The sequence below is a fragment of the Diabrotica virgifera genome, chromosome 8 (genome assembly GCF_917563875.1).
Source record: "Diabrotica virgifera virgifera chromosome 8, PGI_DIABVI_V3a".
Lineage (NCBI taxonomy): Eukaryota > Metazoa > Arthropoda > Insecta > Coleoptera > Chrysomelidae > Diabrotica > Diabrotica virgifera.
The window spans coordinates 58,165,439-58,178,774 of NC_065450.1; the positions used below are offsets into that span (position 1 = coordinate 58,165,439).

General features: G+C 34.3%; 1 protein-coding gene across 3 annotated transcripts in view; it reads left to right on the top strand.

Moving 5' to 3' along the window:
• Window positions 1–13,336, top strand: part of LOC126889915 (calexcitin-1) — a 132,665-nt gene that overhangs the window by 97,611 nt on the left and 21,718 nt on the right. For all 3 annotated transcript variants that reach the window (XM_050658639.1, XM_050658640.1, XM_050658641.1), the window contains exons 4-5: window positions 8,525–8,644; window positions 12,214–12,426. In XM_050658639.1, the coding sequence (XP_050514596.1) occupies window positions 8,525–8,644; window positions 12,214–12,426 (333 nt within the window). The remainder of the gene's footprint in view (window positions 1–8,524; window positions 8,645–12,213; window positions 12,427–13,336) is intronic.

The window sequence follows — 13,336 nt, forward strand, 5'->3', positions numbered from 1 at the left end:
TACATTACATATATTTCACATACAGGTGGACCGCTTTTAGACAGTAAATATGAATGAGTAAGTCTCGTGTGTCCAATTATCAATCGAGTTATCACCAGCTGTTCTCTTCTGTTACGAGTTGACGGTTCCCAGGCTGTAATGTCATTTTTAATTAGTCTCAATGACGTTTGAGACGATTGCCATTCGTTTTTCCACTTGCACAAAACACGATTCTTAAAGTAAGTTTTTATATCACTCGCGGTATTTCGACACTCATCTTTTTCTATATCGGCACATACGGCAAATTCACTCGCGCACTGGTCAGCTTTTTCGTTGCCTGCAATGCCAATGTGGGATGGTATCCATATAAATCTGATTCGTCTAGCGTTTTCTTGAGCCTGCATCAGTTCGAATTTAATGTGTTTCTCAATAGGATCTTTGGGATAGATCTGTTTAAGTGTTTGAAGAGCGCTTAGTGAGTCACTTAAGATAACTGAATTAGAAATGTCATTATAATTGATATGCTTGATAGCTTTGAGCACTGCATAGAGCTCAGCAGAGAAAATAGAGAAGTAGGATGGGAGACGAAATTGATAAGTATTGCTAGTGGTAACGAAGGCAGCACCTACTCCTTTCTCACATTTTGATGCGTCTGTAAATATTTTGTAACAATACTCATAATTCTCTTTGAGAAGTAAATCTAGATGGTGCTGGATCTCTGCATGACTATTAATATGTTTGTCAAATTGGGTTAGCGCAATATTTATATTGGGAGTATTAATTAACTAAGGTGAGGGGTTTTTAATATTGATTGGAAGAATATCTGGGAATTCGACGTCGAGACATCTCAGGTATAGTCGGTTCGCTAAACTCAGACGCAACTGGCTAGATATTTTAATCTATAATTTTTTTGTTTTTTGCCAATTTTGCAAAAATTTGCAATATTACTAACTATTTATTGATTATTAACTACTTAGTAATTATTTTTTACCAATTTTACAAAAATTGGCAAAATTACCGACTAAAATATCTAGAAAGTTGCGTCTGAGTTTAGCGAACAGACTATAACACCGTACTCGCTCGTAGTAAGATTTCGAAAATTTCTTATTCAGGCCTATTTTGTAACTACAAATCAAATAGAAATGAGTCAAACCGAATAGAGGTTACAAAATCGGATTGGAATTTGTTGGAATTTATATTCTGTAACTCATCTCGACCTCTACTATCGGAACGTTGGGTAAAAATTGATTTTGACTAGACAAGCTCTGTCGAGATCACATTTCGGCCTCGAAATTGGTCTTGACGCTTGCGCATTGGCATTATTATTGTTGTTTTGACGGGTATTTGTTAAATAATTAGCGATTTTAGTCTGTGTTGTTATTTATTTAGATAAATGTATGTTTAATTTTATTTACCAATATTTATAAAGCATCAAAGTTAATAAAAATCATTAAACAATTTAAGAATTGCTACTCTAATTAATTTACTGGTAGAATGTGTGGAGTTGAGTATATCTAGTGTGTTTCAAACGAATAACCAAAATTTTTCTTATAGTCCAGGAACCGAAGCTTTTCACCTCGCATTTTTTACAGAATTATTCGATTTGCTTGAAAATTTGAGAATAAGTAGTGGATAGTCCAAGGATCAAAATCTATATGATGCCGAAAGGTGCTTTTACCATGGGGTTGGTTGCCACCTCATCTCGGGGGTGGAAATTTTTTATTATATTTTGACCGCAAAAGTTGATAAAAACATTCATTCTAAGCAAAAAATGTTCTATACATTTTTTTAATAAAATTAACAGTTTTCGATTTATTCGCTATCGAAAGTGTTAGTTTTATATCGAAAAAATCAATGTTTTCGATATACATAGGTACTCATTTACGATTCACTCATTTTTTTCCGTAGAAATTTTTTTTCAAACCTAATTCATGGGAATTAAATAACCTACAATTTCATATTTAAACATTTTTTCGTATAGGGTGTTGCTTCCAATTACTTTTTCGCTGAAAAAATAGGGACTGACATTTCTTTTCATTTTAAGTCACTTAATTTTTGAGCTAGAGACTTTTCTTTTATTTCAGGAGATAGATATTTTTAAATACTTTAAATTAGTTTGAACAAGTTATCTTCGAAAAATGCATAGTTTTCCCGTCTTTTGACTTTGAGACTACAATATTTAGCATTTGACGAAGAACAGCTAATATATTTAGAGTATAGCTCGATCAGTATTGGTCTTAAAGAAAATTAAAAAAGAGTTACAGAGCACATTTTGTTAAGTAAAGTTGTTTTGATAAAACGAAAACTTTTGGAGTTATTAGCAAAAACTTTTAAAAACATTAATTTTTTCGATATAAAACTAACACTTTTGATAGCGAATAAATCGAAAACTATTAGGTTTATCAAAAAAATCTATAGAACGTTTTTTGCTTAAAATGAATGTTTTTACCAACTTTTGCTGTCAAAATATAATAAAAACTCTCCACCCCCGAGATGAGGTGACAACCACCCCCATGGTAAAAGCGCCTTTCGGCATCATATAGATTTTGATCCCTGGACTATCCACTACTTATTCTCAAATATTCAAGCAAATCGATCCATTCTGTAAAAATTGCGAGGTTTTGTCCTATTTTAAGCTTCATTACTTGGACTATTAGGGAAAAAGCTTACTTTTACCGTGCAATAATATTTTTGTCCAGAGATAAAGCCTACTATGTAATTTAAATGCTCAGCAGCTGTTTTTTTCTTTGGTGTTCCGCTTGCAATTTTTTTATTCTTGTGTTAAATTTGTCAAAATTAACCAAAACAAACCATTTCTTCTTTTTTATGAATTCGTCGCGTCGTACTAGCCATTTCAGTAACTTAACGTCATAGAACACTTATTTTACTTTTCAGTGCAAAGTGCCACCACCTCCTGAGCGCGTCAAATAGAAGTTGGCATTTTCGATTTACACTGATTACGTTGTGAATTACAGAATGCCAATCCAAACATGAAAACTACGCGATAGATATCCAACATTCCGGTCTCGGGTAATTACGATTCGACCTGGTCATTTCTATTCGATTTGTTAAAATTTACAGGATAGGGCTGATTGTAGACGTTGCTAAGTTCTTGCCGATGTATGGGATCAATCATTGTCGTGAATCAGAAACACCTACGTCGATAATATGCCACGTCTATAATAGGAGTATAAATTTGTTATTTTATCCTTAACCGTAGAACAGCACAGTTAGTTCATCTAACGTAGGCTGCACAGTGGGGTCTCGAAAACCCTAATTGTCTTCTTTAGTAATAAATGTTATTTATTTATTTTTTCTGCGGTATGTTTTACAAAACAATAAAATATGTTTATTTCAAAAGAAACATTTCTCATTAGATCTGATAAACGTGAAAAAAGATAATCTAGTGCTTATACTACACTTTTTTTAAAATATGGAGATATGACCGAAAAATTAAACAAAATTCCAGTGAAATAAAACTTATCTCTTAAAAACCTTTAAACTAAAATAAAACATAAATGTTGTTACAAGATAACTATTTCTTAAGCTTAGCCAGGCACTTCAACTTTGGTTCTGACACACATAACATAATTGAGCTCGATGTTCTAAACAGTACGATGTCCTAAAATCTAAACAATTTTTCCCCGTATACTTAGTCCAGAAAGCCACTGCGCATCCGCTAGGAAAAATATTCTAATTCGGATTTTTTGCACAATCTTACTCAAAAAGGAGCCCTTTTGGCATGTTGCCAGGACCAAATTTGATCAAAAATTTTTTAAACGTTTTTTTTTTGTTTTTTTCCTAAAATTATTTTTTTTGCATGGAACAAAATTTTTTTAGGTTTTTTGGATCATTCCAAACAGAAAAGATCTTTAGTGACTTTTCTCTAAAGTTGATAGTTTTTGACATATAAGCGATTAAAAATTGAAAAATTGCGAAATCCGCCATTTTTAACCCTCAAAAACTATGTGAAAAACTGAAAATTTTAATGTTGCCAAGGTAGGTAGATATTCTTTAAACATCGATTGATCAAATCCCGAAGAGTTTTTTGCAATACAATATCAAAAACCCCTTTGTTTTTTAATTGCCAATCAAGCGTGCGCGACACTATTTTCCACCATTGCCGTTGCATGCGTGTATGCAGTATGGTGCAAATGAAAGGAATAAATTCGTTATTTCGTAAACCGGCGACTTTAAGGAAACATCCCGAAGCAGGTCGATTTTTATTTTTAAGTTATGATATTGTGACATATATGGTATACTAGTTACGTCATCCATCTGGGCGTAATGACGTAATCGATGATTTTTTTAAATAAGAATAGGGGTCGTGTGCCAGCTCATTTGAAAGGTTCTTCAATTCTCTCTTCACTAATATAAACATTTACATAATTATTTATATAGGGTGTCCAGCAATTTAATTTTTTGTCAATTTGCCAAATTATTTAATTTAATAAAACATTTTTGGACACCCTGTATAAATAATTATGTACATGTTTATATTACTGAATGGAAAATTAAAGAACCTTTCAAATGAGCCAGCACACAACCCATATTCTCATTTAAAAAAATCATCGATTACCTCATCACGCCCAGATGGATGACGTCACTAGTATACTATATATGCCACAATATCATAACTTAAAAATAAAAAACCGATATGTTTTGGGATTTTTCCTTAAAGTCACCGGTTTACGAAATAACGAATTTATTCCTTTTATTTGCACCATACTGTATACACATGCAACGGTGGAAAATAGTGTCGCGCACGCTTGATTGGCAATTAAAAAACAAAGGGGTTTTTGATATTGTATTGCAAGAAACTCTTCGGGATTCCATCAATCGATGTTTAAAGAATATCTTATCTACCTTGGCAACATTCAAATTTTCAGTTTTTCACATAGTTTTTGAGGGTTAAAAATGGCCGATTTCGCAATTGTTCAATTTTTAATCGCTTATATGTCAAAAACTATCAACTTTAGAGAAAGCTATCAACTTTTGTTCCAAGCAAAAAAAATAATTTTAGGAAAAAAACAAAAAAAAAACGTTTAAAAAATTTTTGACCACCTTTTGGTCCTGGCAACATGCAAATTTGTTAAAAGGGGTCCTTTTTGAGTAAGATTGTGCAACAAATCCGAATTAGAATATTTTTCCTAGCGGATGCGCAGTGGCTTTCTGGACTAACTGGCGATATTTCTGTGCGAGCTATTGGGTTCTGTTTGTTGTTTTTCATTATCGTCGTCACTTTGTTCGTCAAGTCAGACTTCGTCGTATCAGTGTTAGACTGAGGTTCAGGAACATAATCATCGTCTTCATCTGATGAGTCTCCAAAATCATCTTCGATGGTCTCAGGTTCATCTTCATTCGCCCACAGGTTATCAGTATCCTACTCTAATTCTTTTGTTGTCAGTGGACGCTAATATTTTCTCTTAGAATCTGCCATACTAGCAGATAACAAAAAATCACCTCAAAATTTTAACACCTTTTAACTGCACACTGGGGTCCGAAGTACCCACAGCTCCACTAAAAGCGTCACAGCAAACTATACAACAAACTTACGCGGCGCAGCGATTGTCACTCAACGTAGTCGGATGTTAACTGAATTTACGTGCAAGGGATCGCCAAAAGACGCAGACATGTCATCATCATCATCACGTAGCGCTACAACCTTGGGTGGGTCCTGGCTCACTGTACAACTTTCTTCCAATTTGTTCGGTCTTCCATCAACTTAGGGTCAAATGGGATGTTCATTTTTCGGAGATCTGCTTGGATGTTATCTCTCCATCGCATTCTGGGACGTCCGAGTGGTCTTTTGCCTGTAGGAATCTCCTCCCATACCAGTCTTACAAGTCTCTCGTTATGAAGTCTGTGTGTGCACGTGGCCTGCCCATCTTAGTCGCTGTGATTTAATTTCTTGGACAATATCGGTGCCATTGTAGAGTTCTTTTAATTCGAAGTTGGTCCTGATCCTATACTGGTTTGTGATGTCGTGGTGAGATCCGAAAATGTTTCTAAGTGTTTTTCGTTCAAAACGTCTAAGCTTTTCTTCGTTTGATTTGGTCATGGTCCACGTTTCGCAACCATATGTTAGTACAGGTCTGACGATGGATTTATAGATTTTGATCTTGGAACTTCTTGTAAGATTTTTTGATTTTATAAGCTTATCCAGTGCGAATAGACAGCGATTTGCTGATTGGATTCTGTCTTTTATTTCTTCAGTAACATCGTTGTCAGCTGTGATTACGGCCCCCAGATACTTAAAACGTTGTACTCTTTCGAAATTGAAGGTGTTGACCGTCACATTTTTTCCTATCCTGTCTCTTCGGGTCGTTCTATTTATACACATATATTTCGTCTTCTCTTCATTAATCTTAAGCCCTACTTCGCTTGTTGCTTCTTCCACCTTGTTGAAAATGGCTTTTGTGGATAGGATGGAGTCTCCAACGAGATCAATGTCATCTGCGTATGCTAGTAATAACTTGGGACCTTGAACCGATAGGCTTTTTTTAATACAAGGTTAAAAAGTAGTGGAGATAGCGCATCATCCTGTTTGATTCCACTGTTGATTTCGAAGGTGTCAGACAGTTTATTATTTACACGTACTTTCGATATTCCACCCTCCATACAGACTTTAGTCATCCGAATGAGTTTCTTTGGTATTGAGAACTCCGCCATGGCATTCCATACTTGGCTTCTTTCTACGCTGTCATATGCCTGTCGAAAGTTTATGAAGAGATTGTGTGTGGGTATGTTATACTCCCATCCCTTTTCTAGAAGCAGACATGTGCAAGTTACATTGAACGATTCATGTTTCTGGGATTTTCAGACCCCAGTGTGCTGTTTCAGTTTTGAGCATAAACTCGTGAATTAAATTCTTGCCGTCTCAAAATAAGTTGTCAGTTTTCTTGTGTTCAGATTCGGATTTTTCTTTTTTGAATTCATCGTGCACACTGGTTCGTTCTCGGTTGAACATATTGCACCTTTTACTCACTGAAGCTTTCTTCATAATAGTATAGTATAGTTGATCCAAAAGATGGCATAACCCAGACATCCAAAGTGAAAGTTATCCTTCAACACCAAATTGTTCTATATGGATGGTCCACATAATGTCCAGAAAAAAGTCACACCATTTTGAGCGTCGGGTTTGGGGGGGAGAGGGGGGAGAATTCGGTAAATTCGTATATTTTTAAGTTTTTCGCTAATATTTCTAAAACTATGCGGTTTAGCATGAACAACCCTCTATACAAAATTGTTCTACATTAAATTTGAAATAAAAAGGCCCTATGCATAATCTTTCTAAAATGAATGGTTCCAAAGTTAGGGAGGTAGTATAGTATAACTGGTCCAAAAAAAGGCCTAACCCAAACATCCAAAGTAAAAGTTTTCCTCCAACACCAAAATGTTCTATATGGTCCACATATTGTTCAGTAAAAAGTTACACCATTTTGAGCGTCCGGTTTGGGAGCGAGATGGGAGAGAAGCCGGTAAATTAGTAGTTTTTTTACGTTTTTCGTCAATATTTCTAAAACTATGCTTTAGCGTAAACAATGTTATATACAAAAATGTTTTACATGAAATTTAAAACAAAAAATGTTCTATACATAATTGTTATGAAATCAACGGTTCCAGAGTTACGGAGGGTGAAAAGTCGAGGTTTTCGATACTTTTTATATTTTTTGGGCAATATTTATGATATCACTATACCAAAAACCCAGACATCAAAAGTGAAAGTTATCCTCCAAAACAAAATGTTTCTATATGGTCCACATAAGGTTCAGAAAAAAGTCACACCATTTTGAGCGTCGGGTTTGGGGGGGAGAGGGGGGAGAAATCGGTAAATATAAAAAGTATCGAAAACCTCCACCTTTCACCCTCCGTAACTCTGGTACCGATGATTTTATAACAATTATGTATAGAACCTTTTTTGTTTTAAATTTTATGTAGAACAATTTTCTGTAGAACATTCCTTACGCTAAAGCATAGTTTTAGAAATATTGACGAAAAACGTAAAAAAACTACTAATTTACCGACTTCTCTCCCATCTCCCCCCCAAACCGGACGCTCAAAATGGTGTAACTTTTTACTGAACAATATGTGGACCATATAGAACAATTTGGTGTTGAAAAAAAAATTTTACTTTGCATGTCTGGGTTAGGCCTTTTTTTGGACCAATTATACTATACTACCTCCGTAACTTTGAAACCGTTCATTTCAGAAAGATTATGCATAGGGCCTTTTTTATTTCAAATTTAATGTAGAACAATTTTGTGTAGAGGTTTGTTCATGCTAAACAGCTTAGTTGTAGAAATATTGACCAAAAACCTAAAAAACTACGAATTTGCAGATTTCTCCCCCCTCTCACCCCCCAAACCCGACGCTCAAAATGGTGTGACTTTTTTCTGAACATTATGTGGACCGTATAGAACAATTTGGTGTTGGAGGATAACTTTCACTTTGGATGTCTGGGTGTGGGTCTAACTGTACCATACTAATAACATTCTAAAGAAATTAAGTCAAAAAAATATTTAATATATTTTTTATATTCTAGAAAATCTGCTCCTTACGAGGATGGGCAAACGGCACACCACAGTACAAGAAAACATTCGACGATATGATTACAATTTGGGAGGGACTTAAATTTAAAGCAGATGCAAACAAGGATGGACAGGTATGTGCTATATTTCTTTCTTTATTTTTCTTTTAATTTTTGTTTTATTTTTATTTATTTATTTATCTCTTACAATTTAAAATCTACTCAAGTAATAAATGGAGTAATGAGTAAATATGATGTATTACTATTATTGTTATAGTGAAAATATGTCGTTAAAAAAATAATAATCCTGCATCAATTACTGCGAGATATTAGCATGGGATACGATACAATACAAAGACCTTAATGAAGACCGACAATAGAGAAAGGATAGAAGAAAGAGCCTAATAGGAGAAGTTAAAAGGGAATTAAAGCAGGAACATCCACTTTCAACAGTACTCATCAATTTTTCTTGTTGGATGACAGAGGGATAGAGAGAGAGAGAAAGAGAGAGAGAGAGAGAGAGAGAGAGAGAGAGAGAGAGAGAGAGAGAGAGAGAGAGAGAGAGAGAAGAGATAGAGAGAGAGACAGAAAGAGAGAGAGAGAGAGAGAGAAAAGAGAGAAAAGAGAGAGAGAGTGGAATAAGAAAGAAAGGTATGATTTATGACAACAGAAGCTAGATCCCGACATTTGAGGGCGATGTAGTGTTAATAGCAATAACTGAAAGAGAACTGCTGAGGATTTTCAACGTCTTTTAAGCTAAGAATAATCAGTGTGGACTGATATTATTAAAGAGCAAAAAACAAGATACACGACTGAAGACTACCGCAAACCACGAGGGTAAAGAGTATTGCTTCAAAAAGGTAACGGAGTTTTAGTATCTAGGAGTAACCCTAACAAGTAAAGGGGAAGAAAGTAAGAAGTGAATTTCGAGATAAATAAAGATATTATCGAAGCCCTATACAAATTACTAAGAGCAAAATTCAGACCATAGGTAACAGTGATACAACCTATAATCCTTTGCGGAAATACAGCATGACTTATGAACAAAAATCAAGAAAATATGCTGAATATCTGGGAGCGGAGTGTTCTAAAGAAGACATTCGGCAGATAAATACGTTTGTAAAAGACGAACAAATGCAAAGATCAGAGAGCTGTATTGGAAACCAGAAATTAGCCAGCGCCAGAACCACGAGACTTAGATGGTTAGGTGGTCATTCGAAAATGGATGACGGAAGGTGGACAAAGGACTCGCTGCTGAGAGGGAAGGAAAGAAGAGAAGAGCACGATCACTGAAAGTGGCTAGAAGCGTGTAAGGAAGACATTAAAAATAATCGGAAAAAAATGGGGAACTGTGGCCGTGGATAGAGGAAAATGGAGGAAACAGTAGAAAAATTCCAAGCCATGGGCCTTTTAGGTCTGTATAAATTTGTATAATTTAGAACAGAATAGAAATATGCTTTATTGTCATGAAAAATTGTACAATTTTATCGACAAAGCTTATAAAAGTCAAGAAAACAAAACAATAACAATCCAATTTACTAAAATTACATAAATCGTCAATATATTTACAATAATAAAAATAATAATGAAGTTAAACAGAAGTAATCAATTGCAAAATTTAAGTAAATTGCAAATGCATAGTCTACCTAGTAATTAATAAGTTTAAAAGTTAAGCTGCTGCATATGACACCCAAATATAGACAAAAAAATGATAATAAAAATACTACTTGTGCAAAGGGTACTGTAATTTCTTAGTTATTGATTAAGAAAATCTTCTACTGAATAATATGGTCTTTCAGATAGGTAGGCTTTTGTCAGTTTACGGAATTTGGGGTTGTAGAGGGAGATGGTTGTAAAGTTTTTTTGCGGAATATAATATAGATTTCTTTACTAACTCAGAGGACGGGGTCGGCATATAGACGTCAAACGTAGAATTTCTCGTGAAGTAGTCATGATTAAGTCTTGGTGGAAAGACATGTAGATATTTACGAATTAAGCAAACAGTTTCTAAAATATACAAAGATGGAAGGGTTAAAATTCTGTGATCTTTGAAGTAACTTCTACAATGTGTTGTTCTTCTGAGGCCAAACAGATATCTAACTGCTCTTTTTTGTAATTTGAAAATAACATCGAATTGGGCAGCTGTACCAGAACCCCAAAAAGGAAGACCATAACGAAGATGTAACTCGAACAAAGAAAAATATGTTATTTTGGAAGATGCTAAATTGAGTTCATTCGAAACAGATCTTATAGCATAGCAAGCTGAGGATAGTTTCTTCCTTAACAAATCGATATGGTGGGACCATTTAAGGTTGCTGTCTAAAAAAATACCAAGAAATTTTACAGAATCAACGGTACTGATCTGGCAGTTATTAAGAGGTAAGGGTTGAAGGACTCCTTTATAAGACAATGCTACTGTTTTATCTACGTTAAACGAGAGTAAATTAGAGTCAGACCAGGTTTTTATTGTAAGTAGATCAGAAGTTATAGTAGCATGAAGAGTTGCAATATTTGAGTTGCTCCAAGTGATACTGGTATCATCAGCAAAAAGAAAGATTTTTCCATCGATTTTTAAACTAGTGATGTCATTAATAAAGATAAGGAAAAGTAGAGGACCCAATACTGAACCTTGAGGTACCCCACATACAACGTTTTTGAGACTAGAGTCTGTATCATTTGCTCTAACCAGTTATTTCCTATCATCCAAGTAAGATTGGAACCAATCTAAAGAAATACCTCGAATTCCGTAGAAATTTAGTTTTCTTATCAAAATGTTATGATTTACACAATCAAAAGCTTTGGCGTAGTCACAAAAAATGGTGGCAGTGTGAAGATTATTGTTCAGTGCTTGATAAACCTCATGTAGTACAGAAAAGATGGCATCAGTGGTGCATTTATTATTTAAAAAGCCGAACTGATTTTGTGATAAAATGTTGTTTTTAACTAGAAAGGACATAAGTCGGGCTTTTATGAGTCTCTCAATAATTTTGGAGAGTACCGGTAGTAGTGCAATAGGTCTATAATTGCAGGTATTAGATATTTCACCACCCTTATGAAGAGGAATAATTATGGCTGTCTTCAGGCACTCTGGAAATTTACCTTTCTCAAAGGAATCATTAATTAGTGAGATGAGGGCTTCTAACACATTTTCTGGGAGATTAGAAAAAATTTTTATCGATAGACCATCAGTACTACAGGAGGATTTGCTTTTGATACTATTGATTGTTTGGATCAGTTCAGATTTATCGACTGGTTTTATAAAGAATGAATTCGAGACCTTTCTTGAATTAGGGAGATAAGCAATGGGATCTTGTTGTGGCAAAATAGTTGATGTTATATTTTTACTCACATTAACGAAGTAGTCGTTTAGAATTTCAGGATTTGGAAGGGAAAATGATTGAGCTGTGTGAGTTTTATTTCGAAGATCGTTTAGGGAATCTTTCTTGTTTTGGAACTTTTACCACGCTCAGCAGATGGGTTGTGAATTATTTAAAATTCTCTCATCTTAATTTCCTCGGCATCCTGTATGATTTATAATTTTTGAAAATCTCGGGAGGTTGTAACCAAAGAAAGTATTCCACCTGTTGTCAATCTGGTGGTATGGGAACGATATTTATTGTCGTTGTCTGTGCTACTTCGATTGATAACTTACTTTGTTATATTTGAGTTTACTTTATCTATAATCTGTTTATTTCTTTTTCTAGGTGAGCGTAGAAGAATGGGCCACCATGTGGGACGAATTTTCCAAAACACCAGAAAACGCATTAGAATGGCAAACTCAGTACATGCGTTTTATGTTTGAAATGGAAGACTCCAGCGGGGACGGAGCTATAGATGTAGATGAGTTTACCGGAGTCTGTTCGTGTTATGGATTGGACCCGGCAGAGTGTAAACTAGCGTTTCAAAAAATGGCACAGGTAATAATGCTTTTAATAAACTAGTTTTAAAGAACGTACTACACACAATTTAAATTAAACATTTTAATTAATATATGAGCCTATAGCTTAGTTGGAAAAAAAGTGGTTTTAAATTTTAATACACTTTTACATAATTCGTCAAATGGATCTGCCGTTTTTGAAAACCAATTAATTTTAATACATATACAGGGTGTAACAAAAATACAGGCCATAAATTAAATCACATATTTTGGGACCAAAAATAGTTCGAATGAACCTAACTTACCTTAGTACAAATATGCACATAAAAAAAGTTACAGTCCTTTGAAGTTACAAAATGACAATCGATTTTTTCGAAAATATCGAAAACTATTGGAGATTTTTTATTGAAAATGGACATGTGGCATTCTTACGGCAGGAACATCTTAAATAAAAATTATAGTGAAATTTGTGCACCCCATAAAAATGTTATGGGGATTTTGTTCCCTTAAACCCATCCAAACTTTTGTGTACGTCTTAATTAAATAATTATTGTGGTATCATTAGTTAAATTTAATAGTATTAAAACTTTTTTGCCTCTTAGTATTTTTTCGATAAGGCAGTTTTTATCGAGTTGAGGCTTATTTCTTAATATGTTTACATAAAAATTGTATGGGGGTTTTGTTCTTTTAAACCCCCCAAATGTTTGTGTACGCTCCAATTAAAATATTACTGCGGTACCATTAGTTAAACACAGTGTTTTTAAAACTTTTTTGCCTCTTTGTATTTTTTCGAAGAGGCACCTTTTATCGAGATGTGACTTCTTTTTAATATGGTTCAAAATATCCCTAAAAATGTAAATCATAAATAAATGTTCATTTATTATATTACCAAGTCTCCATATAATAATCGTACTTAACCATATACAAATATATGTGGTGGATTTGACAAA